At 57.3% G+C, this 27,857-nt stretch overlaps 2 protein-coding genes across 5 annotated transcripts; both read left to right on the plus strand.

Moving 5' to 3' along the window:
• The first annotated feature begins 177 nt into the window (after positions 1-177).
• On the plus strand, positions 178-2,708 carry H2BK1 (H2B.K variant histone 1). The gene is made up of 2 exons (XM_059074143.2): positions 178-466; positions 2,432-2,708. The coding sequence occupies exons 1-2, from the start codon at positions 335-337 to the stop codon at positions 2,666-2,668; spliced, it is 369 nt and encodes a 122-aa protein (XP_058930126.1). The 5' UTR covers positions 178-334; the 3' UTR covers positions 2,669-2,708.
• Positions 2,709-13,293: 10,585 nt separating this feature from the next.
• On the plus strand, positions 13,294-21,045 carry ASB10 (ankyrin repeat and SOCS box containing 10). Of its 4 annotated transcripts, none has more exons than XM_059074124.2 (6): positions 13,294-13,639; positions 14,438-14,705; positions 17,160-17,679; positions 19,801-19,914; positions 20,384-20,569; positions 20,733-21,045. In XM_059074124.2, the coding sequence occupies exons 1-5, from the start codon at positions 13,369-13,371 to the stop codon at positions 20,567-20,569; spliced, it is 1,359 nt and encodes a 452-aa protein (XP_058930107.1). In that variant the 5' UTR covers positions 13,294-13,368; the 3' UTR covers positions 20,733-21,045. The 4 variants fall into 4 exon arrangements, with proteins under 4 accessions (XP_058930107.1, XP_066897928.1, XP_058930106.1 ...); XM_059074123.2 differs by lacking the exon at positions 13,294-13,639 and adding an exon at positions 13,834-14,280; XM_067041827.1 differs by lacking the exon at positions 20,384-20,569 and having other exon boundaries at positions 13,302-13,639.
• The last annotated feature ends 6,812 nt before the right edge of the window (positions 21,046-27,857 follow it).

Raw genomic sequence — 27,857 nt, forward strand, 5'->3', positions numbered from 1 at the left:
AGCACTCGGCCACTCGGGTGGCCACTCGGGTGCTGCCTGAGTGCAGGGCTGAGTGCAGGGCGTGAACTCTGACGGTGAGTAAAACAATGGGAGATGCTAGTGTGGGGAAGGGGGCTGGTGGGGGGCTTCTTACTCGGAGACAGGAAGTCCCTGGGAGAGAGGAGGGAGCAATTAGGCTCTTTCTGGATTAACACAGAGCGCGTTCTGGGTAGGGTTGGGCCAGGCCCCTCCCCCGCTCCCAGGTGCTGGCCCCCAGCCCCACCTGGCGGGCAGCTGACTTCTTAAAAGTTCCCCGGAGGAGCGAGAGGGGGAGGCCACCCGGAGCGGCAGGAGGATGAGCGCTGAGCACGGACAGCCACAGCAGTCGGGGGGCCGGAGGGGCCGGAGCTCCGGAGACAAGAAGTCCAAAAAGCGTAGCCGGCGCAAAGAAACCTACTCCGTGTATATCTACAAGGTGCTGAAGCAGGTGAGAGCGGGGAGCTAGCGAGCGCGTGAAGAGCGCTGGCCAAAGAGCCCGGAAAGGGCACTGGATGGAGAGCCCGGGCGCAGTTTCCTCGCGGCACTGAGGCCCCCGAGCCCCTCTGAAGGGGGGGGGGGCCTTAATCTCGGAGGTCCCCGCAACCGCTCAGTGTCTGTCCTGACCTGTGATGTGCAGGAGACACTTCAAACATGCTCCCACCCCAGTCCAGAGGCTTACAAGGCTTCTGGACAGACCAGATTATTAAGTGGAACGTTAGGTGGGACGTAGTTAAAGGAAGACCACGAAGAAGTGCCGGGCTGAAGGTGACCAGGTGCCAAACATACGCTGGCACAACGAGAAGTACTAGTTAGTGGTGGCTAGAGTGAGGATACTAGTTACTGGTGGCTAGAGCGCGGAGTGGTGCGTGCGAACTACAGCCTTGGGGAAGCCTTCCAGACGGGCGGCACTGAGTCTTTGGGGGGCTAAGGGGTTGGTCTACCTTATAGATAAGGAACCCCAGGTACCTAAAGGCTCAGTGGGGTGACTGAGTCCCGTGACGCGACAGCAGCGGACGTCTGGTCCCCCTGGCTCTGGGGGTTTAGTCCCACCCCTAACCCACGCGTGTGCTCTGCTTCTCCCAGCGCACCTGTGAGAGACACCTACTCCTGGGACTCTCGCCCTGGCAGGCATCTGGGGGCGCTCATGTACTCAAGCAGTGTGTCTAGAGGATCCCGGGCAACCTGGCCTCAAACACTGCCCTGCTCAGCAGAGCCGGGGCCTGGAGGAGGGAGGGGTGTCTGGGCTGCCGGACCTCAGCCTCCCCAACCTGCCTGAGCCTCACCCCTTGTTAGATGAGACCGCAGACAGGGAGCCTGTCTCTGGTCTGAATCCCCGGGTCTCTGGAATGCTCTCCTGGGGGGCCCCGGCACCCATGTGGATCGGCCAGAGGGCAGCAGCAGAGAAGACGCCAGTCTCCTGAAGAAAGCGCGGGTGGGAGAGGGTATCAGTGAGCCTGGCAGCTTAGCCCAACTTTTCGGCTCAGAGCTCGTGCCGGGAGGGTTGGAGCGGGGCTGGGCTGCCGCGTGTGTCCCCCGTGCGGTGGGGTGAGCCGCTGTCCCTCCTCTGCAACCCTGAGGGGGACAGGACGTGACGACATCACGCAGGGGTCAGGCTGAACCCACGCGGGACAGGCTCAGGTTTCCGGCTGTCACGACCGGGGCACCAGAGGCGGTGGGCAGAGCCGGGGCCCGGGCTTAGTTCCGTGGCCACCAGCGGCTTGACGTGCCTCATCAGGCAGTCACTTACCTCTCATTTACAGAGGAGCCAAAATCCGCCTACTCGCATTTTAGGACTGTTATGAGGTCCCTACCATTTGTTTTACTAGAGGTCACCTAGTTCAAAAACTTCTGTGACAGAAGAGGAAACAAGGCCCGCAGGAAAGTGCCGTATTTAAGGTCGTACGGTGACTCATGGGACAGCCACAGAAGCCCGGTCTCCCCACCCCCAGTCTGGTGCTGAGATTGTGTCCTATGAGTGTCCTCTCTGGAAAATACTTTGGTCACAATTTACCAAGTTATGTGCACAAGCCCTCTAGGAACTTCTAGGAATAACCTTCATTGTATTCACACAACTGTTCAAAGACATATTTATTATAACACAATGTAATAGCAAAACAAAACCCCTAAATGTCCATTAAGAGAGGAATGTGTAATGTAAGCTATGATTCGGCCATACTACGGAACACTCTGCAAATGCATTCAATGGAAAAAGAGAGGTAGCATTGCTTATCTCTTGCACTTGGGAGAAATTTTTTCTTTTAACTTGGATATAGTAGCAAAAAAATAAATCCCTATTTCCATGTCTCTCGGCCCCCGGAAAGAGGCTGGTAAGGGGGCCTTGCAGTCCCCAGCTTGGGGCTGGGGCTTGGGGCAGAGTCCCTGTGTTAATCGACTGGTCCTGCCCCTTCTCCAGGTGCACCCCGACATCGGCATTTCCTCCAAGGCCATGAGCATCATGAACTCGTTCGTGAACGATGTGTTTGAGCGGCTGGCCGGCGAGGCCGCCCGGCTGGCCCAGTACTCGGGCCGAACCACACTGACGTCCCGGGAAATCCAGACGGCCGTGCACCTGCTGCTTCCGGGGGAGCTGGCCAAGCACGCTGTGTCCGAGGGCACCAAGGCCGTCACCAAGTACACCAGCTCCAAGTGACCTGGGGCCCAACCTTAATAAAGGGTGAACTGCTCCCTCGTGCTGTGGTGATTTGAAAAAGGGCTAGGTGAGGGCACGGCGCGATGGGGGGCGAGGGTGTCATCACTTTTTTGGCTCCCAGGGTGGAAGAACACTTATTCAGACCTTTAAAAACTGCTCTCTGGGTGGGTCCCGTGAGGGACATGTGAGGGTACATGTAAATGGACACCGTTCTCATTCTTAGTGAGATGAAGTCCGACTTGGTCTGGATTAGAATCCTGGGTCTACTGCTAGCTGTTTCCATCACACCCTCTCTGGGCCTGAAATTCCATGCGTGTTACTCTTGCAGGCCATGGTTTTGTGATGCCGTTTCTGGCACACCATAATTTTTGTCCTGTGCCGGGCACAGGGGCTACACCGGTCTATTCTTCAAGACACAAAAATGAAAGGCCCAAACCAGCTTCTAAATAACCGATTGGGATCTCTAAGATGTTTTTATTTCCCCCTAATGCTTTCTTCCCCTTAACTTCAGAACAAATTGGTGAGAATGTTTTTGAGACTCCTAACTTTTCTTTCCCAGTTTTATTTTGAAAAATCTCAAATCCATAGAAAAAAATTGCAAAACTGTACAATGACCACATGTATGTCCTGCACCTAGATTCACCACTTAACATGCGGCCACATTTGCCTTTTCTTTCTCATTCAGCCTCTGAGGCAGTGGGGTGAAGGGGTGAGGTTTAGTGAACAGCCCCAAATCCCTTACGTTCCCTTTGTAATTTCAGCTTCTTGTACTGAAAAGACTCACTGTAATGATGGCTGAAGTGTGGCCCTGCATACTTCACACGCGTTTCTTCCTATGTCAAGCCTACCATGGAGATGCCTAGAGATGAGAACTAATTATCCACACTTTGGTCCCACGGCCAGAAAGGGGCAGGCTCGCGCGGCCCGGGAACCTCGGCTCTTCCCCACTCCCGCTGTGTTTCACACCTTGCTACTCAAGGTGTGATTCAGAGGCCAGCAGCCTCTGTGACACCGGAGACCTTGTTAGAAATGCAGGATCTCGGCCCCAGCTCAGAGTGCAGAATCGGAACCTGCATTTCGACAAGATCCTCGGGTAATTAATTTGCTGGCGCGTTACGCCTGAGAATTCCTCTCTGGCTGCTCTTTGCTGCTGCCTCTCTCCTCCCACTGTCCTTTGCCCCATCCCTTATGTATAAGTGACATATGACTTATGACTTATTCCTAAGTCCCTACTGGACACTGAGCTCACAGCTCACCCCAGCTGACCGGGGCCAGGCTGCTGCTGTGTTTCCTATTTTCCAAAGAGCGTTCTCAAGAGCCTGGAGCAGTGATGGGGAAACCTACAGAGGGCTCAAGATGAGCCGCAAACACCACCGAGCCCCAGCCGCTACTCCTAATGTCAATCTTTACGAGGCTATAGCTTACTCAGACCAGGTGAACTACTATCAGACCCCAGGGAAACAGGCTGCTTGGGCTCACTCTAAGGGGGAAAGGGTGGGGAATTCCCTGGAGGTCCAGTGGTTAGGACTCGGCGCTTTCACGGCGGCCGTGTGCCCGGTACGGCCACACACAAGAGTAAGGAGGCTCGATCTGCAGTGAAGAGTACAGGGTCTCCATCTGAGAGGTACAGTTGGAGTAATGCCTTTAGGACTGCTATCCACCCAGAGCCTCCCAGTTTACAGGGTGACCTCAAATGAAGCCCATTCTTTCATTTGATGCTCACAAGAGAGGCAGCCACAGCTGACCCGCACCCTGCCCCGGTCAAGGCTTGCTAACGAGGGAGCTGGTGTCCCCAAGCACACCGCCTCCAGGACATCCTCTAAGTGTCCCCCGGTCTTGTACCTGCAGCCCCCTCCCCTCGCGACCTTAGAACTTTGGGACAATGGGACAGAAGTCTTAAAACTGGGCTATTCTGGTTTTGCAGGGTGGGGTCCGGGTGGAAGCACAGAAGTTCTTTGGATTCCAGGACCAGTTCACAAAGGACAGTGTGAAGAGTGAGCTCCATGTCTGAGGGGTGAGTGAAGTGACGGGAGGCCAAAGAGCAAAGTGGCTCCCAGGCTGGCTCTCAGGCTGGGGCCACTGTGCGGGGAGAAGGTGTGGCGGGGAGGGGGCCCCAGACGTCCACACAGCGAACCCGCCCACCCCTGCCTGCGGTCAGGCTTCCCGTGGACTATGAATTCCAGAACCAGGGCTCTGCTCTGGGGAAGGGACCCTTCTCTACCCTCATCCCTCACCCCCCCTTCCTGCCCACCACCCTAGACTGTTGCAGCACCCCTGGGCTGCACCTACACCCGGAGGGCACCAGCTGCAAAAGCAAACCAACCAACTAACAAGCAACAGCCCTGAGAACAGACATCCTCTCCAAATGAGGTAGATTTTTAGGTTATAAATCAGTATGCAGAGAACCCCAGCCTGAGTCCCCTGCATCTGGGTGACTGTACCCAGGTCCAGCTGCCCCATGGATTGGCAGGGGGTCCTCGCCCTCAGGAAGCACGAAAGCAAGCCTTTGGAGAAGGAAGGTCAGCCCCGAAGCTAGAGCTTCCCTTCCCCCTGAGAGCCAAAGCGAGTCTCTTGTCCCTTTTGTCAGACATCAAGGGTATGGAAACGCTGCGTTCCAGGCCCCGGGTTCCCCACTACGCTAATCAGAGGCCCTTAGTTATTGGGGGCCTCTCCTGTGCTAGTCACAGGAGCAGGAAGACTCAGAGAGACGGGCCTGGACGCAGAGCCTGCTCACCAAGGCGCTGTCTCAGTGACACTCCGGGCGAGGCCATGCCCCCCTCTGCCCCGCACCCACCCTTCACCCCATGGCACTGGGGTGTCCACGGGTCCGAGAGTGGCCGGCAGCCTGGGAGAGGAGCATTGGGTGAGGAGTCAGGAAACCTGGCCCTGGTCTCGGCTCTGCACCGAACAGCCCTTGGACTCGGGAGAGGCCATGTCCCAGCTCTGGCCTCAGTTTCCTTGTGTCCAAGATGTAGGGGAGCTGCACAGTTCCTACAGCGCCCACGTCTATGTGCCTGGGTGGAATCAAGCATCTATTCCAAATGCCGGCGGGGGGGAGATTCTGAGAAGTGAGATTAGGGAGGGCTTCTTGGTGAAGGTGGTACTTGAACTCTGATTTGTGCTTCAAAAGATACAGAAGGTTAGAGGGTGGAGATGAGAAGGAGGGAATTCCGGGGCAGGGGGTGCTGAGGGAACAAAGCCTTGGAGCTGGACACCTTGGGTGCAGATGGGCCCCACCCCGCTCTGGGCTATCCCTGCTGGGGGGGGGGCAGTTGCCAGTGAGCTGCCCTCTGGAGGTGTCCTCCCCAGAGCTCTGACCCTCACATACCTGCAGGAATGCAGTATGGGGGAGTGTCTGGGCCCATGGACCCCCCCGGGTGTGGAAAGGTTACCAGCAGAGGAAAGGCACTCAGCAGGGCCTGCAGATGGAGATGGAGTTCATCGACATGGTGAGTGCCCCCCGGCCGCCTCTGTACAGCCCCTCCCTGCCCACACCCCCCTCCACTCAGGGCTGGGGTGGGCATGAGCGGAGGGGGGCCAGGCTGGGGCCAGTGTCCCTGGTTGAGGGATCCTTCAGGGTCTGGTTGAGGGAGAACCACGAAGCCACTGCCAGACCCCATCCCTTTCCGCCCCTCCCTCTCTAGAGCCCTTTGGAAGGAGCTCACACGTGGGGCGGCGGGAGGGATAGTAGCCCAGAGCATCTGGACCCCTGGTCCATGCCCCCAGCTGGCAGGAGACGCTGCAGTGGGTGGGTCCCGCAGAGGGAGGCGGCCGCAAAGCCAGTGGGAGCCCCGCCAAGGCTCCTGCAGCCTCTGGGAGAAGCACGGGAGGCCGGCCGAGTTGGGATGAGGACACACCCCTTTCACACCAGAGTGGGTGTTTTGGGGCCCCAGGCGCCCCACTTGCTCTGGGGGCCCCAGACTCGCTTCTCCTCTGCTCTGCAGGCAGGATGGCTAAGTCTGAACAAGGTGACGTGAACAAGGTGACGGGAGCGTGAATGTGCATGCTGGGGAGCGTGGGCGGTAGGGGGTGCGTGTCCAGGCAGGGTGGACAGACCCCGCTCCCTGAACCCCGTCTGTCCTCTGCTCTGTGGTGGTCTGCCCCCAGCTAGTCTCTGCTGACGGAGGAGAGCAAGGCCATGAGAGGGCAAAGAGGCTGATCCCTCAGAGGGGGCTTGGCCATGGGCAGAGCCTGCAGAAGCCCGGCGGATAAAGGCTGATGGGGAGGGGAGTGGGCTGGGAGGGGGCAGCGGACTCGGAGACAAGGGCTAGGACGGCCACTCCAAGGACGGCGGATGGCGGCTGAGAAGGAGGGAGGGGCCGAGCAGCAGCTGCATGGGAGTGGGGCTCCGAGCTCGTTGGGGGGCCGGAGAGCTAGGCCCCCAGGAGGCTAGAGCTTGCAGAGGGAGGCGGGGCTTGGGCCTTGGTGGGGCGAGGGCAGGGGGCCATGGCGCGGCGGCGGGTGAGGAATGAGCCCGGCCGCCCGGGCCCATCAGCTGTGTGAGCTCAGCGTTTTCAGTAATTGTCTCTGCGCAGAGTGATATTTAAAATACATTTGGGAGCCAATGAGGCGGGAAAGTGGCTGCGAGAGCGGCTGCCGGGTGGTAGGGGGGTGGGTGCGGCGGGGGGGGGGGGGGCGGAGGCTCACAGGGGAGGGTGTGCTGGGGGGAGCGGGCAGGGGGGCCGGCCCGGATGCATCTAGCAAACTCATTATCAGAGTAATTTACGCAGACGAGTTTCAGGCTCCAAACCCAATTTCTCCTGCTGCAGGCATGCCCGCTGTTCCGTGTGGGTGTGTACGCGAGGCCTCGCCTGCGCGGGGCTGTGTGCCGGCGGCCGGGCCTCCCCACTCCCACCCCTGAGCCCCTCTGTCTCCCCGTCCACGTCCCCAGCTCCCCTCGTCCAGCCAGGCGGAGCACTCGGGCGTCATGTCCCAGGCCAGCCTCTGGGAGGACGTCCCGAGGTCTCCGGACGGAGAGGAGTTCCAGTGGGCCATGGTGAAGACCGCGATGCCCTCAGGGAGATGGAGGGGCCCGACGTGAAAGAGAAAATGAAGGAGAAAATCCGACAGTGGTTTATCGAGTGCCGGTCAGTGTCCCCAGCCACAGCAGACCCAACCCTGAACCCTTCTTTCCCCCCTCACCCCAGTGTTTAACCCCACTTCTGTTTTGTCCTTTGGTCCAGATTGGATTCTCTTCTCCATCCCCCCCATCCCCCGATACGCTGCTGACACACTTGGTTTAAGCCTGGGGCCCCCAGCCTACAGGAACAGCTACACACATGACTTCGCATTCCCCACATGGCAGAGAAAATGCCAGAATAAGATGGGAAAAGCATCCAGGGACGCCCCCTGACTAGTCTCCCCTCTCTATTCTGTAACTATCCACTCCTTCCCTCTCTCCCTCTATCTCCCTGGTCCTTCATCTTTCTCCATCCTTCCCTCTATCCATCCATCCATCCATCCATCCACCCACACTTTCCTCCACCCATCTAACCATTCATCAATCCATTTATCCTTCTGTTCCTCCGTCCATCCGTCCATCCATCCATCCATCCATCCATCCGTCCGTCCGTCCATCCATCCATCCATCCATCCATCCAACCATCCGTCCATCCATCCATCCATCCATCCATCCGTCCATCCATCCATCCATCCATGCATCCATCCATCCAACCATCCATCCATCCATCCGTCCATCCATCCGTCCATCCATCCATCCATCCATCCATCCATCCATCCATCCATCCATCCGTCTATCCATCCAGCTATCCACCCATCCATCCATCTGTCTCTCCAACCATTTAATATTCATTTAGTGCCCTTACTGTCCGATTCCCTGATGATCCAGATGAGTCTTTAGGTGGATCCTACCTGATCTTTGCAGACAAGACTCCAGAACAGGTACCGTGGAGCTGGGGATAGAAGACTTTCTATGGTAGGTGGAATCTGAGTTTACAGAGAGTGCTGAGCGTAAGCTGAGAGTGGCAGGGGAAGAGGCCACCCTCAGTAGAGGCGGACATGGTGGAGGAGATGTACATAGCCGGTGTGATTGCCTGGGGAGGAGGGGGTACCCAGAAGAAGCTGGAGAAGGCACCCTTAGCCAGCGAGAGGAAACATGTCTGGTGAGGGCACCATTCCTCCAGGCCCCCATGGGCTGGGAGAGCAGCAGCTCTGAGCAGAGCACCCCCTCAGTTGCACCCCTTTCTTCCTGGACCCCAGTCAAGTGTCTGGACTCTCAGTGCCCGGGTCCCACCGGTGACGCTGGGCCTGCAGAGTCCTGGGTCCACCCCTAGCTCAGGCCCTTGGTTCTCTTGCTCCTATCAAATCCCCGTGGCCTTCTCTGAAACATCTTCCCTCGTTCGTCACAGTTGAACATGGAACTGGAGGTGCAGGGCCAGGAGTGCAAAACAAAGGACGGAAAAAAAAGTAAGGGAAAAGAAAAGGAGAAAAAAGAGAGAAAGAAGAAGAAAAGGAAGGGAGAAATGACCAGGAAGGGGGTAAGGCGCTGCCTGGACTCATGGACCAAGCAGGCAGGGACAGAATCTCAGAGAATTCCCAGTGGGAGGCTGGTCTTGGGAGAATCAGGGCCAGAGTTTGTGACGTGTAGAGGTGAGGGGGTCAAAGCCGAAGGATGGGGGACTTTCCTGGCAGTCTAGTGGTTAAGACTTCACCTTCCAATTCAGGGGGTGCGGGGTCGATCCCTGGTCCGGGAGCTAAGATCCCACATGCCTCGGGGCCAAAAAACCCAAAACAGGAAACAGAAGCAATATTGTACAAACCCAGTAAAGACTTTACAGATGGTCCACATCAAAAGAAGTCTTTAGGGCTTCCCTGGTGGCGCAGTGGTTCAGAATCCTCCTGCCAATGCAGGGGACACAGGTTCGAGCCCTGGTCCAGGAAGATCCCACATGCTGTGGAGCAACTAAGCCCCTGCACCACAACTACTGAGCCTATGCTCTAGAGCCCGCGAGCTACAACTACTGAAGCCCACCTGCCTAGAGCCCGTGCTCTGCAGCAAGAGAAGCCACCGCGGGCTTCCCTGGTGGCGCAGTGGTTGAGAGTCCGCCTGCCGATGCAGGGGTCACAGGTTCGTGCCCCGGCCCGGGAAGATCCCACATGCTGCGGAGCGGCTGGGCCCGTGAGCCATGGCCGCTGAGCCTGCGTGTCCGGAGCCTGTGCTCCACAACGGGAGAGGCCACAACAGGGAGAGGCCCGCGTACCGCAAAAAAAAAAAAAAAAAAAAGAGAAGCCACCACAATGAGAAGCCCGCGCACCGCAAACGAAGAGTAGCCCCCGCTCGCCACAACTAGAGAAAGCCCGCACGGCAATGAAGACCCAACACAGCCAAAAATCATAAGCAAAAGTAAATAAATTTTAAAAGAAACCTTAAAAAAAAAAAAGCGGAAGGATGCTTCTGTCCTAGGAAGCAGATACGACGCTGAGAGTGCTGCCTTCCAAATGCATCCCTGCGATTAACGCCGGACACGAGGAGTACACAAGTGAGTGAGGAGGGGCTGGGGAAGAGTGACCGGGCCTGTGGGGTCTCGGGGTGACCTTGGTCCCGGGGAGAGCGGACCTGTGCCACGTGATCATGAGGTGGCAGTGTCGGAGTGGGGGTGTGGAGGCCGAGGGGAGAAGGCCAAAGGGGAGACGGGTGTGAGGTGTGATTCCCCGGGTCGGGGCGGCCACAGGCCTTGGGATCGGGCCTTGGTCTGTGGTCCGGGTGGAAGTGTCAGGCAGCTCGGTGTGGAGAGGCGGGCCAGCGTGTGTGTGCGCACGTGTGAGATTATTGGTGCATGTGTGTGTGAGTGCGTGTGTGCCCCTGGAACCCTGACACTCCGTTGCGCTCCAACCTCTCCACGGTCAGATCTGTGGAGGAACCGGTTTGACAGTCTGCATCCCAATCCGAGTTTTGACTCTGAGATCCCCCAGGCGGAGAAGAGGAAGGAAGTGGAACAAGAGAGCCGGGTTCAGGTGGGCGTCCCTGCGGGCCTCCAGCCGCTTCAGGCTCTGTCCCCCTCTGTCCTCAAACGCCACCAGCAGCCTCCCTCCCGCCATCCGCTGCAGCACCCTCTGTGCACTGCCTGCCCTGCGCAGTCCGGGCTCCGTCCTGTCCGTCTCGGCCCCCATCCTCCTCGGCCTCTCCTTGGTCACCCTTTCTCCCTGGGGTGCGGATGCAACCCTGATGTGAGGGAATGGGAGGGGCTCTGAGCCCGGGGTCACACCCACCATCCTCCTCACCAACACTTAAAGGGCTCCCTGAGACGTGCCGGCCGTGTGCCACGCACCCTGGAAGCATTCACTCACACCATCCTTCCAACAATGCGTGAAGCAGGCCCCATGGTGTTCCTGACACCGTATACGAGAAGGCCGGGGCTGAGAGGTCACGCAATTGCTCAAGGTCACACCGACTTTAAAGAGAGGGTCTGGGGCTTGGACTGGAAGCTCAGCGGCTCCATCCTGGGGGCTTCCCCCCACACTGATGCCAGTTGAGAGCAAGGCTCGAGCGGGGGCAGGATGTGGATCAGAGTTGGGGTGCAAGGGCTGAGGCTTCCAAAAGAACGACCCCCCCGCCCCGCTGCCTTCACTGGGCTGTCTGGCTCCTCCATGAGGCGCCCCTCCACCCTGACTCAGTCCTCCCCCTCCTGCCTGTCCTCCCCAACCCCTGGTCGCCCCATCACACCCCCTGCTGTCCCCCCAGCTAGATGAGCTGATGCGTCAGGAGCTGAAGAACCTGCAGCTGGCTGTGGACGGGGAGGAGGGGAGCACTTCGAAGCCTCCGAAGGCAAGGTGAGGGGCCAGGGCTGGGACAAAAGGAAGGACACACGCCGGGGAGGCAAGGAGCGCTGGTTCTAGCCCCACTTGGCACGGACCGTTCTCCTGTGGTCTCGCGCGGTACTCTCCTGTCTCTGGGCCTCGGTGTCCCTGCCTCCAGAGTGAGGAGAGGTCAGATCAGCTGATCTCCAAGGTCCCTTCTACTCTAGGCTTTGGTTATTTCTACAAGAGCGTCTGGGAAGTCGGGGAGGTGAGGGCTCTTGGGCAGCGGTTGGGTGGGGTGAGGTGGGGAGAGAAGATTCTAGGGAAAAAGGCTGCAGGGAAAGGCAGGCGTTTGTGGCCAGAGCAAGGGCTGCGGGTAGATCCAGCGCCTTCTCTGCAAATGTTCCACGGCTTTCCTCTGGACACCACCCCTCCCGCACCCACCTGCCCAAGCTCTGCACTGCTTGCTGTGGCCCGCGGGGGGGCTGCAGGGGTCACAGGCTCCTGCTCCTGGTGGAAGTCCACCCGTGGGCTCCCCTTGTTGTGGGAGCTGGAGTCGGGGAACTCGGGGAGCAGGGGACAGCCATGCCACCGAGGGCTGGGAGCCCCAGGGTTCTCTCCGAAGAAGCCAGGTAAGGAGTGTGTGAGTAGACGTCAACGCGTGTTCTACGTGTCATGAGAGCCAGGTGAGGGGAGACCGCTGGGTGGGTGCAGGAAGGCGCTGTGCTGGGCAGCGGTCACCAGGGCCTGGGTTGTTGTTTTGTGGTTTTTTTTTAATTTTTAATTAATTAATTTATTTATTTATTTTTGGCTGTGTTGGGTCTTCGATGCTGTGCGAGGGTTTTCTCCAGTTGCGGCGAGCGGGGGCCGCTCTTCATCGCGATGTGCGGGCCTCTCACTATCGCGGCCTCTCTTGCTGCGGAGCACAGGCTCCAGACGCGCAGGCCCAGCGGCCACGGCTCACGGGCCCAGCCGCTCCGCGACACGTGGGATCCTCCGGGACCGGGGCTCGAACCCGCGTCCCCTGCATCGGCAGGCGGACTCTCAACCACTGTGCCGCCAGGGAAGCCCCAGGTGCTGGGTTTTGAATGTCCTTTCTCCCCTTTCCCCTTTTCATCTCCTCAAGTGAAGTAGTCTCATCATGCTAAGGTGCCCGGATGAGCAGAGCCACTTCCTCCTCACTCTCCAGGTAGTGATGCCATGGGAGACCCTGGGGTCACCCAGGGAGAGGGGTGTCAGCACCGAGGTGGGCTGCCTGTAGGCCAAGCCCTCTTTCCCCTGCACAGAAGCCCTTCTTCCAGAGAACCCCTGGAGGGGATTCCTCGCAGAGTGGGGTGTTCTCTGCCGTTGGGCCCTGCTGTCCCCCTCCGCCTTGCATTTGGAAGTGGGAAGGTGCGGGGCTCATTGGTGGCGTTTGGGAAGGCAGGAGAAATGATCTGGTAGCCACGCGCCCTCCCGCTGGGATCAGAGCCCCGGCCGCTGGAGGCCCACGTGGTGAAGCACAGGACAGATGAGAACGAGGGAGAAAAGGGCAGCTTGAAAGCCCCATCCCCCATCCCCACCCCTACCCCTGCAACAGGGTGTCACACCTTGGCCGAAGCCCTCCCCGCCTCTGGGCTCCGTTCTCCTTTACCCCTGCAATTGTGGATTGGACACCAGGTCTGGGTGGGCCCTTCTACCCTGCTGCATGCAGCTCTGGGGTGAAGCTCAGGACTGGAGGGCCCCACCCTAATTCCCAACCCCAGCCTGAGGCCTCCTTCCCTGCAGCTGACAGCTAGGACGTCCGGGCTATTTGAGGGCTATTTATGGCGCGGCCTCTGTGTGCTCCCTGCCCCTCCCACACCGGCCTTGCGCCTGGCTTGGGCCCAGCACCTGCCCACCCAGTCGGCCAGCGGCATCGCCCTGCGTCCTGCCGCTTGGGCTCTCTCTCCCTGAAACTGGCCATGCCAGGGAGAAGGAGCTCCCCTCCCCACCGGGGACACCGTCTGCGGTGCCTCCGCTCGGCCTCAGCCTGCCGGGTCTGGGGGCCCCAGTCCCGCCCAGCCTGGGAGCCCCCTCAGCCCTCGCCGCTGCTGTGCCGGGACATGGCGCTGCAGAACGCCCTGTACACTGGAGACCTGGCGCGGCTGCAGGAGCTGTTCCCCCCGCACAGCACAGCCGACTTGCTGCTGGAGAGCCGGGCTGCCGAGCCTCGGTGGAGCAGCCACCAGAGGGGTGAGGGGCGGCCGGGGGATGCGGGGCTGAGGGCGGTGGGGGGGCCTGCACCAGGCGCAGAGGTACCAAGTGCTTGAGGACAAGGGGAGGTCCGGGCTGTTTCTCTCCCACCCTGAGGCTCACCTAAACCTTGGCCCGGGAGAGAAGTCATGCGGAGCCCAGAATAGCTCCTGCTGAACCCAGTGGCCAGGTCAGGCTAGGCTCAGGGACGCGGAGACACTCTCCTTGCATCTGCTCCTGTCCCCTCCTCCTCTCCTCCTCTCCGCCTTTGGCCCCTACCTCTCCTCCCCGAGCCCCCAGCCCCCTTCCCCCGCGCTCCCACGCCGCCCTCATGAGCTGGTCCCCGGAAGGGTGCAGGGAGCAGGGCGAGCCCCCTGGTGACCGACATGCCCTCTGTGCCAGGCTGGTGGAGAAGCCCAGCGGAGGGTCCGCAGAGCGCCCGGAGTCAGGCCCGGGACCCATCGTCACCCGCACGGCCTCGGGACCCGCCTTGGCCTTCTGGCAGGCGGTACTGGCCGGGGATGTGGGCTCTGTCTCCTGCATCCTCGCCGACTCCAGCACCGGCCTGGCTCCGGATTCCGTCTTTGATACCAGCGACCCAGAGCGATGGAGGGATTTCCGCTTCAACATCCGTGCTCTGAGTACGGGCCAGGGTCACTGGGGGGTCTGAGCGGGAGATGGAAGCCTGGGGAAGGAGCCCTGGCCTCCCTCTTCCCGGCCTCTGCCCACACCCCCCGTTGCCTGGCAGCTCCTTGCCTCCCTCCGGGGGTCTGAGGCCCAGGTCCCGTCTCTCCCTAGGACTCTGGTCGCTGACGTACAAAGAGGAACTGACCACCCCCCTGCACGTGGCGGCCAGCCGGGGCCACACGGAGATCCTGCGGCTGCTGCTGAGACGGCGGGCGAGGCCAGACAGTGCCCCTGGGGGGCGCACCGCCCTGCACGAGGCCTGTGCCGCAGGGCACGCTGCCTGCGTTCACATGCTGCTGGTGGCAGGAGCCGACCCCAACACGCCTGACCAGGATGGGAAGCGCCCCTTGCACCTCTGCGGGGCGGCCGGCAGCCTTGAGTGAGTGACCCCTCGCCTCAACCCCGTTCCACCCGCAGGGGAGGCAAAGAGAGGAGAGCGCAGGAGGAGGAGGGAGCGTGTCGAGGGCCGGCAGGCCTGGTGAGCTGGGATGGAGGAGCTGGAGCTCAGGTGCGAGTCAGGATGCGATTTCCCCCCAAGCCATCCCACCACTGGCCTGGTGGGCTTTGGAATGGCCTGTACTGGCACCAGCTTCCGCTTCCCCAGGGCCGGAGGAGGGCTGTAGCAGGGCCCGGCTGCGTGGCCGGCGCAGGGGAAGTTGTGGTTCCTTTATGGGGAAGTGGTGTACAGTTTTCATTTTTCTGAGCTTATGTCCCAGGCACTGTGAGATGTACAATAGTAAATAAGGCACGATTCTGCCCTCAGGGAACTGACTGTCCAGTGATCCAGATAGGCTGTTGAGGATAGCAGGCCCCCAGTTAGGGCCTGTGGTGGTTCTTGAGGTAGGTCAGGGTCTGGTTCTCAGCTTCGCAGGTCTGACATTTCCATATTGGAAGGCACCCTCAGATAAATAGGCTCGGGGACTGAGCCCAGCTAACCAGACTCACAAGAAACCAATGGCTATACCCAAATGTAATAATGTATTATTTGCTGTAGAGGATATTCCTTTACAGTGACCCAAATCATGGTGCCCTACGTGTAGGGGACCTTGGAGAATGAGTCCTCATAATTTTTTGGATGAATCTGGAAGCCCGGCAAAGGGAGCCGTGGCAAATCTATGAACTGACTGTATATACGACAGAGGCCTTCTCTCTACTGACTACACACCTGCCGAAGTTCACATCTTGCCCCTGAATGGCACCAAGTTTTTGATCCTTGGGTCCCCCTTTTGTGGACCTTCTCCCTCCTGTTAGCCTCATCGGCCCTCAGAGGATTCTACGGACTTCCTCGTATTGTGGGTTCTACGTCAGCGTGGGCCGATACAAGTACACCATGAGCCACACATGTAATTTTAAATGTTCTAGTAGCCCTATCAAGGCATGAAAAAGAAACAGGTGAAATTCATTTTACATCGTGGTAAATTACACGTAACATAAAATTTACCATCTTAACCATTCCTCGGTGCACAGCTCAGCGGCACTAAGTACATTCATATTGTTGCGTAACCATCACCACCATCCAACTCCTGAACCTTTTTAACCTTTAACCTCCTTTTAACCTTTTTAAACTGAAATTCTCTAGCCTTTGAACAATAACTCCGCCCCCCTCCCCCCAGCCCCTGGCAACTACCATCTACTTTCTGACTCTATGAATTGGACCGCTTTCAGCACCTCTTATGAGTGGAATCATACAGTATTTGTCCTGTTGTGACTGGCTTATTCCATTTAGCATAAAGTCCTCAGGTTCTTCCAGGCTGTAGCACATAACAGAATTTCCTTCCCTTTTAAAGGCTGCATAATATTCCGTGGTATAGATCACATTTTATTTATCCATTCCTCTATTGACGGACATTTAGAATGCTCCCACGTTTTGGCTATCGTGAATAATGCTGCTATGAATATGGGTGTATAAATATCTGTGAGTCAAGTGAAATTAATTTTAATAATATATTTTATTTAGCACAATGTATCCAAAATGTCATAATTTCAACATGGAACCAATATAAAAAGAACACATGAGATACTTTACATCCTCTTTTTGTACCAAGTCTTCAAAACTGGTGTGTATTTTGCACTCACAGCATGTCTCCATTGGGACCAGCCATCCTGCAAGGGCTCGGTGGCCACACGTAGCTGGTGGTCACTGATTCGGACGATGCTGTTTTGTGCAACCCCACGTTGTTCGTTCTGGCCGGCTTTCAGCCCAGGTTCCCTGAGATCACACTTGGTGACAATCATTCCTTCCTTTTTTTGAATAAGCAAGTGTATTTTAAAAATTATTTTGGAGAATTTCAAACATGTAGAGAGGTGGGCGGGATCATGTAATGAGCCCCCATGATCCACCACCATCTATCTATGCCACCCACTGCCCCCACCCAACGCGGCCATTATGAACTCTTATGCTGACAGCTTTTCAGGCATTTGTCTTATATGCTGCTCACGGCAACCTCTTCGGTCTAGGTATTAGCAATTCTCCCCATTCTACAGATGAGGAAAGTGTCACTCAAAGACGCTAAGCTCCCTCAGCCTTGAATTCCAGGGCACACCGCTTGGCAGGCATATACACAATCTTCTGAGAGGACCACCGCGGAGCAAATCTGGCTGTGGCCGATTTCGGTTTTGTTCTCTCTCCCACTGTCCCGATTTCCATTTGCGCTCACTTCTGGGTCCCCTTCCCCCTCCTCCTCCAGTCCCAGCACGCAGAGCAGGTGAGGAGCAGACAGCAGCAGGAGCCACCCAAGTGTCCCCCCAGGTGTGCTTTGCTCAGCCCGGCAGGAACACAGGGGTGAAGGCCTGCCCCCCGTTTTCCTCCCCTCGGCCGTCGCGCCCTCACTAGGTGTGCAGAGCTGCTCCTGAAGTTTGGAGCAAAAGTGGATGGTCGGTCCGAAGAGGAGGAGGAGACCCCTTTGCACGTGGCCGCCCGGCTGGGCCACGTGGAGCTGGCCGACCTACTTCTCAGACGGGGAGCTTGTTCCAGCGCCCGCGACGCTGAAGGCTGGACCCCGCTGCTGGCCGCCTGTGACGCCCGCTGCGCGTCCCCTGCCGACGCCGAGGCCACCACCACCCGCTGCCTCCAGCTGTGCCGCTTGCTGCTCTCGGCCGGCGCTGACGCCGATGCTGCTGATCAGGACCGGCGGCGGCCCCTGCACCTGGCCTGTCGCCGAGGCCACGCGGACGTCGTGGAGCTGCTCCTGTCCTGCGGCGTCAGCGCCAACGCCATGGACTATGGGGGACACACGGCCCTGCACTACGCGCTGCGGGGCCCGGCCGCAGCCCTGGCCCAGAGCCCAGAGCGCACGGTGCGGGCGCTGCTCAACCACGGTGCCGTCCGCGTGTGGCCTGGGGCTCTCCCCAAGGTATGGGGCTAGGGCCAGAGGGGGGGCCACGAGAGCGAGGGCGCGGGGAGACCCAGACCTGCGCTTCAGCTCGCTCTGGTTGCAGCTCCAAATTGGGCACATCGGTCAGTACTTTGTCTTTTGTTCGTCAAGTAAGCAAAGCCCAACAGGGGTCAAATAGCACACCAGCAGGAGGGGTGTATGCATGTGTGCGCGCGCACGTGTATATACACTGTGTGTGTGCATATACACGTGTTTGTATGTGCGTACGTGTTTGCATGTATGTGTGATGAAGGCAGACTGAAGGCACTGGGGCCAGATGCTAAAGGATCCGAAAAGACAGAAGGAGCCAGGACTGATGCGGGCGGCAGGGAGTCGTTTCTTCATCAGGGGAGAGAGCTGATGAAAGAAGCATTTAGGAAGCTCCCCCTGGCAGTGGGACCCTGAACATGAGACACGCCAGGCACAGGAGACACTCGCCCAGGGCAGGGCAATGAGCCTGGGTCATGAGGTTCAAGGCCTCCTGACCATCTGCAGATGGACATGGTCCTTGTTTCCAAGAGCTTAGCAGAACATGCACCACCGAGACCAGCAGCTGCTATCCTGGCACCAAAGAAAAACACCTTTCACTGTCAGTTTCCAATCTCTGTCTTATTTTACATTAATATCCCCCGGGGTGGGTTCAGCTTGCAGACCTGTGCTACCGAGGCCCTGGCAGGGGACACTATCCATGCTGTGCCGTGGCTGGAGGGGCTGTATAATATCACAGAGGATGCTGGACCTGGGGTGGGGACCCTCGTTCTCCAAGGAGCTGGGTCAGGATGGGTATAGGACAGCAGGCTGCGTGCAGGTTCCCCGCCCCGCCCCCGGGCTTGAACCATCCAGCCCCCCGAGGGGTCCTGGACGCTCCCCTGCTGTCCCTGCCTCTCTCCTTCACTCATAAACCTAGAAGCATCTGTCTAGATTCCTAAGCAAGACCAAATAGTTAAACAGCCCGAGAGTTCGGCAGATTGGTCTCCCCTTTGGGAAAATACAAGAAAATCAACAATTAACACTAATTAATCTCCTATTAACACCAGATAATTAGGAGACGAGCAATTCCCTGTAATCTGACAGTGGTTCTGACAGCTAATGATTTCCCCGCCGGGGAAGGGGTGGCAGAAGGATGCAGAGCAGCAGACGGATTTCCTGGGACCCCACTGCCTGGTCCCTCCAGCCCTGTTCTGTCCACACTGCCTTGGGGACAGTCTGGCGCAGCAAAGTGCCCCATTCGTCCCTTCATCTGGCCTCCACGACATCCCAAGCGATCACAAAGTCGGCGTTCATCTCCCACAACCTGCAGCTGCTCCAGGCTTGGCTGGGGTGCCTGTCCTCCAGTGAGGAACCCCTCCCTTCAAGGAGGCCTCTATGGCCACACCTCCAGTCTTGGATCGCTGGAACTACAACTTGGGCAAGTTAACTTCTCTGTGCCTCAGCTTCCATGTCTGTAAAATGGGGATAACAATAGTCCATACCTTGTAGGGACTAGGATTAAGAGTCAACACATGTGAAGTGCTAAGAAAATATCTGGCATAAATTATGTACAATAGAAATGCTAGCTGTTGTGCTGGTTTCCTGTCGTGGCCATAACAAAGTATCACGAACTGGGTGGCTTAAAACAATAGAAGTGTATTCCCTTTCAGTTCTGGAGGCTGGAAATTTGAAATCCAAGTGTAGGTAGGGTTGGCTCCTTCCAGAGGCTGTGAAGGAGAACCTGTCCCAGGCCTATCACCTAATTTCGGGTGGTTGCCCACAATCTTTGGCTTGCTTGTAGACGCATGACTCCAATCTCTGCCTGTGTCATCACATGACATTCTCCCTGTGTGTCTGAGTGTCTGTTTTCTCTCATAAAGACAGCAGGCATATTGGATGAGGACTCACCCCAATGACCTCATTTTTCATTTGATTACATCTACAAAGACCCCATTTCTAAGTAGGTCACATTTATAGGTATTGGGATTAGGGCGTCAACATACCGTTTGGGGGACTCCGTTCAACCCACAACAGCTGTTCCTTGGCTGTCTGGCCATCCTGCGTGGACGGACAGGGTACCAGCAGTGTGTGGTAACCCCTAGAGCACTGACGCAGCTCTGCCCCCTGCAGGTGCTGGAGCGCTGGTGCACGTCCCCGCGGACCATTGAGGTCCTGATGAACACCTACAGTATCATGCAGCTTCCTGAGGAGGCCGTGGGCCTGGTGCCTCCTGAAACTCTGCAGGTCAGATTCTAGGACCCTGAACACACACTCACTCAGCCTGCCCCAAGAGACTTCCACCGCCTTAGGGGAAGCCCTGTGGGTCCCCCCCTCTGCCCCACAGAAGTTACTCAGAAAAAGAAAACTCACATTGTGAACACCCGATGGAGACACCCACTGGCCACCAGCCTCCCCTCTTTTTTTTTTTCTTTCTTTTTTTTTTTTTTTGCGGTACGCGGGCCTCTCACTGCTGCGGCCCCTCCCGTTGCGGAGCACAGGCTCCGGACGCGCAGGCTCAGCGGCCACGGCTCACGGGCCCAGCCGCTCCGCGGCACGTGGGATCTTCCCGGACCGGGGCACGAACCCGCGTCCCCTGCATCGGCAGGCGGACTCCCAACCACTGTGCCACCAGGGAAGCCCCAACCTCCCCTCTTTAGGAGAAGTAGGTGCCACTTGTCCAAGACTCCTTCTGAGACCCTCGTTCTGCCCCCAGAAGTACCACCATTTCTACTCCTCCCTCTTGGCCTTGGTGAGGCAGCCCAGATCGCTGCAGCATCTGAGCCGCTGTGCCCTCCGCACTCACCTGGCGGCCCGCCTGCCCCATGCCCTGCCCCGCCTGCCCCTGCCAGCCCGCCTGCTCCGCTACCTGCAGCTGGATTTCGAGGATGTGCTCTACTAGGTGAGCGCTGGGCTCTGTGGACAGTCCCAGCCATCGGGGGCTGGGGTGGGGGAGTCGGGGGAATGGGTCAGAAGCAAGAGAAGAGTTGAGGTCAGGGCCCTAGACAGAACCACCCAAATTCCCAGACCGCCGGCCGTCTCTGAATCCACATCTCTCCTTCCAGATGTCCACTGCCTTTTGAGAGAGTCTGAAAGCAGATGCCCCTTGCCCTAGGGGATGCCAGCCCACGGCTCAGAGCGCCTGGAACTCAGGACTGAGTTGAACGGATCCAGGCAGAGGTGGCCCTCTCAACAGGCAGATGTGGGTGCTGTCATTCCCACCAGGAGAGGCAGATGGGCCACGTGGCCAGGTGACGTCTGATGGAGAGAGAGCCGGGACTCATGGCAAATGATATATACTGCTCTTGGGGGGGTCCCCTGAGGCCCCCTCCAGCTTGTCCAAACCCTGTATGCACATTAAAAATCTCCAGGCCTGTGTTTCTTGGTGCTGTCTCCAACAGCCCTTTCTCTGAGCTGGCTGGCTCACAGGGCACTCGAGATGGGCAGATTTGTGGGGTCTCCCTGGATCTACCCCACGGTGCCGGCTGTATGGCATCCACTAGCTATTGAGGGACCCCAGGCAGACCTGACCCTCTGGCCCATGCTGTGGGGGAACAGCCACGAGGTGAGATAGTATCAGAAAAGGGCTGAAGGAGAGCCAGCCAAAGGACGGGGGCCAGAGGACGGGGGAGCAAAGAGGCTTGTGTAGGGCAGAGCCGCTGCGGAATGAGGCAGTGCAGACAGTGGGGCAGGATGGCAAAGGCAGCCTTGGGGTTAGGCAGTGAGGCGAGGGTCAGGAAGACAACGGGAAGGTGGGTGCGCAGGCCAGCGAGCACCGCAGGGTAACCACGGTTCAGGTGAGAGTGAAAGACCCAGGTTTAGAAAAACCAAAACAACTCTACCTACTGCCTGTCCTGTAGGTCAGGGAGCACCAGATGCACACCTGGTTCCTGCCTCTCTCGTAACTGCTCCTTCAATTAGGCACTGAGCTGAGAGGTAACAGCCCTGGGTTCTAGTCCCAGCTCTGCCATTAACTTGTGGAACAGAAGTCCCGTCCCTTCTCTGGGCCCAAGTTTCTGCATGTGTAAAACAAGAGACGAGGAGAGAGTCCCTTAGGGTGTTTGCAGTACCAGGATTTTTAAGAACTTGTAGGCGCCCCGGCACCCAGGTGGCAGCCTGCAACCACCGGAGGGAGGTGGAGCTGCTCGGAGCCACGGAGCAGCCAATCCAGTGCACCGTGATCCGTGACGTCAAGGCTCGCCGAACGGATTTCCCAGGGCCCCAGAGTGCGCACGCGCCGGAGTTCACAAGTTTCCCACCAGCCACTGGGAGCGAGGCGGCAAATGGCGGGGCTGAGAGGGTGCGAGGCGGCAGGGGCGGGGCCTGGGCGAGACCGACCACGCGAAGCTCGCGAGGGCGTCGAGAGGGCCGCGGAGGTGAGTGGACCTTGATTCCCACCTGGCCTCATGGCCTTGGGCTGACCGCCCCGTTTGGGCTTCCACGTGGGGGGCGCGGGGCGAGGATGGGACCGCCCGAGTCCCCACAGGCCCACCTCACAGGGGAAGTGGGCGCAGGCGAAGAGACAGGGGTGGGGAAGCGGCTTCTGGCCGGGCTTGTAGTCACGCGGGTTCCTGCTCGGGGCCTCCGCCGGGGAGCCCCGTCTTATCCCAGCTCGGGGTCCTGGGGAGAATGCCCCCCTGGCCGTTCGTTTGTTTAGCAGAGGTTTGAGTGCCTCCTGGGGCCTGGGCGCCGGCGACACAAAGGCCTGGCCCTCTGGTACCCACTAGAAAGTTCACTCTAGTGGGGACAGAGACACGAAGCGAACAGACGGGCAGGTATCAGAGTGATAGGCCCTTCGCAGAGGAATTCCCCGGTGATTGACCAGGGGTGTCTGGGAGCTATTTGAGTTCAGGTGACGTGGAAGTCTCCTCTGAGTAGGTGACGTTGAACCTGAGGCCTGAGTGACAAGGAGGAACCAGCCATGTGAGTGGAGTGGGGAAGAGAGGGGAGTGACATGAACTGATTTCTGTTTTGAAAGATGGCTTTGGCCGCGGATTTGGCTTGGGGGAGGGGAGGGGAAGGGAGGGATCGGGGGAGGGAGAATCAGAGACCAATTAGGAGGCTACTGTAGCAGTCCGGGCAGAGACGGGAAAGCAGTAGGTGAGACTTGGGACTCTTCCTGGAGACTCATTGGGACTTGTTGTTTTGTTTTGTTGTTGTTTGTTGTTGTTTTTATTTTTGGCCACACCACGCAGGAATGAGGGTTCTTAGTTCCTGGACCAGGGATGGAACCCCCCGCTGCCTGCAGTGGCAGCCCAGAGTCTTAACCATTGGACCGCCAGGGAAGTCCCTCAGTGGAACTTGTTGATAGAGTAGATGTGGGGGGCTGAAGGAAAGCATAATCCAGGATGACTCCCCTCCCCTTTTTCTTGGTGGAGCAAAACTGGATGGACGGTGGTGCTAATTACTAAGGTGGGGAAGATGAGAAAAGGGCAGGTGGTAAGGGAATCAGAAGGTCTGTTTGGGAAACATTAAGTTGGAGCTGCCTATTAGACGTCTGGAAGAAGCCGCGTTACATGGTCATTTGGATCTATGAATTTGGCATTCAGGGGTAAGGACAGGCCTGGGGATATAAATAGGGAGAAAATGCATGTGTTTGCATGTGAAAAATGTTTAAAGCTCTGTCCCAAGAGAATCCTGACTCTCAAGGGGATGACTTTCCTGAGAAAGTCCTGTTTATGCATTTTGATGGAAATTCTAGTTAATTCCCATCCACGTCATCCATTTTGTGCTTGCTGAGCCCCATGTTTTAGGCACTAGATATTACAGCTATGAATGAGACCTGCTCCCACCCTCAGTGAATTTTCCATGTAGTCTGAGAAACAGGTGTGTGAATAACGAGTTCAAATACAAGGGGGCAATGAAGTGAATGCAAAAGACGTGGGAGCAGGAGCTGAGGGCCTGAGGGGAAAACAAGGATAGGGGCAGGGGCCAGAAAGACTTCACCGAAGGCGGGGTGCCTCTCCAAAAGTGATTAGAAGGGGGAGGGATTTCTGAGCATATCTGGAGAGCACTGGTTCCTTGCCAGATGCCTTTTTAAGGAGGGAGGGCATAAGAGGAGAAGGGCAATGTGGAGTGGTCAATATGAGAGGCAGCTGCCCAACTTCACGCATTCTCCCCTTAACAGGGCAGTGTTAGGAAGGTCCCTTCTGGGGTTAGACATCCAGACACTCTTACAAGCCAGGGAGCTTCCTCCTCAGCCTCCTGGCTGCGGGTCCCCGCGGGCCCAGAACCTCTCCCCGTAATTGCTTTCCGTAATGTGTTTGCTCCAAACCAATTTCACGCCTCCGTGAGGACTCCGCCCTGCACTGGAGCCGCGGACCTCCCCACCACCAACCTACCCGCGTGTATCACGTGCGCACACACAATCGGCACACATTTAACACGATACACAGGGTTTAAGTACCTGGCTACAACCAACATACATGAACCTACGCGTGTGCATACTAGACTTTAAGACTCTCGTGTACAGTCCCCCTGCCCAGCCAGTGCACTCACAGTTAAGTCCCCTGCAGCGCCCAGCGCCCTCGCTCTTGGACGTCTCACCTGGTGGTGTTCCTTTGCCCTCGGCGCGTCTCCTAGACTAACGCCAGGGGGCGCTGCAGTACTCCGCACCTCTTTCGAGGTGACGCAGTTGCGCGCTGCTGCCACCAGAGGGCACCCGCGGACAGAGCCCGACGTTCCCCACCGTAAGTGGACGCTGTCCCGCCAATGAGTGAGGCGAAGGTATATTTGGATTTCACGTGAGAATACTTCGTTCTTTCTGGGTGCTGGTTTCCAGTCTGTGAAGGGGACGCCAGATGATGGGGTCGACATAGGCGCAAGCAGAGCGGGTAGATTCAAAATAAAATTCCTCTGTAGGAGCATTTCCCCAACTGGTGGAGTAGTGAGATGGGACAAGTCAGCACGTGGGCAGTTAAAGAAGCACGTTCAGCCTTCCATTTTAGACAGTGAGGGGAGGTGCTTACCCGCATGGGCCTGTTCAGGGTTTCAGTAGGAGAACCGCAGAGTTTTCTTCTCAGTAAAGAAAGGAGCCAGCTCTGTTCAGGTTTGATAGTGACAGCTTCTGTCCTTGGTACTGATGGGAGAGTAAGAAGCAGTTTTTGGAGAGCCACCGATTTGGGGAAGTTCCATAATTGACCACCCTGCTGTTCTTTGTCCATTTAGTGCAGGAAGAACTTATCTGGAAAGTTATTTCCTCATATTTACTTGATCCTTGCACTGGCTTTCTGACAAGGCAGAGTAGTTATTAATTGCTCTCTCTCTCATGGATGGAGAAGTTAAGTCAAAAAGGGACCAAGGTCACATGGCCCAGAGAGGGGTTAGAACAGGAACTTAACTTCAGGTCTTTTTACTCCAGCCGAGGCTCTTTTCCTCTTACCATGTAGCCTCAGTTCCACGGTCCATGAAAGGGCAGGGAAAGGAAGTGGGCTGCTTCAGTTGCCACTATGTATGTGAGGGTTTTATTCTAGTTTAGCTACTGAATGTCAAGGACTGTGCAGAAGTCACACTTCATGACCCCAGCATAGAAAGGGAACCGATCGAGGATAAAAATGGATTATAAAATACAGTATCTAACAAACACACACCACACCAGGGCAATACAAAGTCCCCGAGGTCTCACGTGCCTCATTTCAGAGTTGGTGGCCCACTGGGATTTGTTGGCAACAAGCTTTAAGCCTGTACTCTCTGTGCCAGCTTGAGCAGAGAATTCCACTTTACTGAGTATAGTTCTGGGCAATGAGCTCTTGGCTTGAACTGGGTGACATACATCTTCAAGATCACAGGGTCTTTAACCTTGAGTCCTTGACAATGCATGATCCATTCTATCCCACCAAAGAGTGACAGGCCTATTAAAGTGGCCTTTTACTGGGGAGACTAGTGGGAGGGAGATGTTTCAATATATATCCTTTTGAGCTTTTGGAATTTTGTACTAGGTGATTTTGTTACCTATGCAAAAAGTGAATGCGGTTGCTTTAAAAATGCCTCTTCCTTCAGCTTTATTTGATTGGTGGTGTTACCGCTCATACAGCTTTAATTTCAGTGATTGTGGCCCAAAGTTCCCTTGGTAACTTTTCAAGCCAATAAGCCTCTATTATGTACCCAACACTGTAAAGCCATCACACCAAGTACTGACCTCTCACTTTTTAAGTACAGTACACTTTTTAAAAAATTTATTTGTTTATTATTATGTTGGCTGTGTTGGGTCTTCGTTGCTGTGCGCGGGCTTTCTCTAGTTGCGGCGAGCGGGGGCTACTCTTGGTTGCGGTGCGCGAGCTTATCACTGCGGTGGCTTCTCTTGTTGCGGAGTACGGGCTGTGGGTGCGCAGGCTTCAGTAGTTGTGGCATGTGGGCTTCAGTAGTTGTGGAGTGCGGGCTTAGTTGCTGCGTGGCATATGAGATCTTCCCGGACCAGAGCTCAAACCGCAGGGCTCGAACCCATGCATGTCCCCTGCATTGACTGCAGGCGGATTTTGAACCACTGTGCCACCAGGAGAGTCCCTACAATACATTTTTGAAGTCTGGTCTTCCATGCTGGTACCGTGCAATGCTTGGTTAGTTTTACAAAGGTTCTGAAGAATATCTTTAGGAGGATGGACAAGGATTATCGTAGTACTTTAGGACACTGTTCCCAGACCTGAGTTAAGGCACCTCTTCTTTCTTCCTGGAGCCATCTTCCCACCAGACTTGTCTCTCAGAAGTTTCACTGAGTTCAGTGTAGAGCCCAAGATAGATCAGGACTGCATGGAAACCACCCTCTTCTCCCTTTACCTCTCTGATGTACTGTCAGTCAAGCATCACCAGAGAAGGTTTCCTTCTAGGGTCCCACCCTCTTCTGTCCCACTCTGGTGACAGTGTTTTTCAGGGTGCTGACTTTAATACATCAGCCTGACGTGAGTGGTGTTCATAGGCCAACACAACACTCCTGATGTGAACAGAGGTCACCGAGATGCAGAGTTCCTACCTGCCCTGCTCTCTTTTGGGACGCTGAGACTCAGGTGTAGGTTTTCCTCCTCACCTAAACCAAATAACTTCTTCTGTTAAGACTGCCTCTTCCTAAACTTGCCTGGCTGTGCTACTATTACTTTCAACTTGCTTGGCTCTCCCTGGCCCCACCTGAATAACAGTTTCCCAGTGACCAGATGACCCTCATTTAGCTGGCCAGGCTTGCTCTGTGTCCTGAAGCTCCGGTCACCCTTTTTCTGTTGACTTGCCTGTCTTAAGTCTTTCTTGCCCACTGACCTGAGGCTGCTATCAAGCAAAAGTGCCCATGACTTTTGCCTCGAGATTGACAGGTCTACTTCTGGGAATCAGGAGGAGGGGGAGGGTAAAAGGCGCCGCCATTTCTGTGTCGGAGAATGGGGGAGGTGAGCAGAGGCATCTGCAATTAGCGGCTAATTAGCGCTGCTGACCCTTGGGGCTCATCCGCGCTCCTGGGGCCAGCCCCCAGCAATCAGCCAGGGCGGGTCGAGAGTGTCAGGCCCGGGAATGAATAGGGCTCATCAGCGGCGCTGGAGTCGGGGAGCCAATCAGGGAAATTAATAGCGGAAGAGAGGGAGAGAGAGCGAGGGAGGGAGACCGAGATAGACAGACAGACAGACAGAGATACAGATTTAGGCGAGAAATGAGGGGAGAAATAGAATAAAGAGGGTGGGTTAGGGAGTGAGAAATAGGAATAATCAGATGGGAATAGGGATAGAAACGAGGGCAGGAAAGGAAAAGGTGGGAGGAAGAGGGGGGAGAAGGGTGAGAGGAATGGTAAGTACTTGACTTACAGTGAGGGCACTCGAGGAAATTACCCGCAGAGGCCAGAGGGAGGGACTCAGGGAGTGCGCGACGGAGGGGGAGTGAGGGAAAGCCGGTGCCAAGAGGGACCAGGGGGACAGTGTGAATGCGGGCTACCGAGGAGGAAAAGGGTCCGAGCCGAGGGGCCGCGAGGAGCGCGCCCCCTGCCGTCCCCGCCTCGCCGCCCCCCGCCGAGGCCCCGCCCGCCCGCCGCGCCTTGCTCTCGGGCCCGCCCTGTCGTCCGCCCCAGGGGCCGGGGAGGGGCGTCGGGGGCGGGGGCCACGCCGGGGGACTGGCCCGGAGTCCGACGGAGGGCGGCGACCTGGGGCGGGGGCTCTGTGGTCCGGCCGCGTCCTCGCTGCGCTCTCCTCGCCGGCCGCCCCGCGCGCGGTCCGCGCCGGGCC

Source organism: Kogia breviceps, chromosome 9 (genome assembly GCF_026419965.1).
Source record: "Kogia breviceps isolate mKogBre1 chromosome 9, mKogBre1 haplotype 1, whole genome shotgun sequence".
NCBI lineage: Eukaryota > Metazoa > Chordata > Mammalia > Artiodactyla > Physeteridae > Kogia > Kogia breviceps.

Excerpts from the sequence above, each read along its gene's own strand:
- H2BK1 (XM_059074143.2), top strand. The coding sequence starts at position 335 with ATGAGCGCTGAGCACGGACAGCCACAGCAGTCGGGGGGCCGGAGGGGC. Across the intron at positions 467-2,431 it reads TCTACAAGGTGCTGAAGCAG|GTGCACCCCGACATCGGCAT; the intron begins GTGAGAGCGGGG and ends CCCCTTCTCCAG.
- ASB10 (XM_059074123.2), top strand. The coding sequence starts at position 13,971 with ATGAGCTGGTCCCCGGAAGGGTGCAGGGAGCAGGGCGAGCCCCCTGGT. Across the intron at positions 14,706-17,159 it reads GGGGCGGCCGGCAGCCTTGA|GTGTGCAGAGCTGCTCCTGA; the intron begins GTGAGTGACCCC and ends CGCCCTCACTAG. Across the intron at positions 17,680-19,800 it reads GGCCTGGGGCTCTCCCCAAG|GTGCTGGAGCGCTGGTGCAC; the intron begins GTATGGGGCTAG and ends TGCCCCCTGCAG.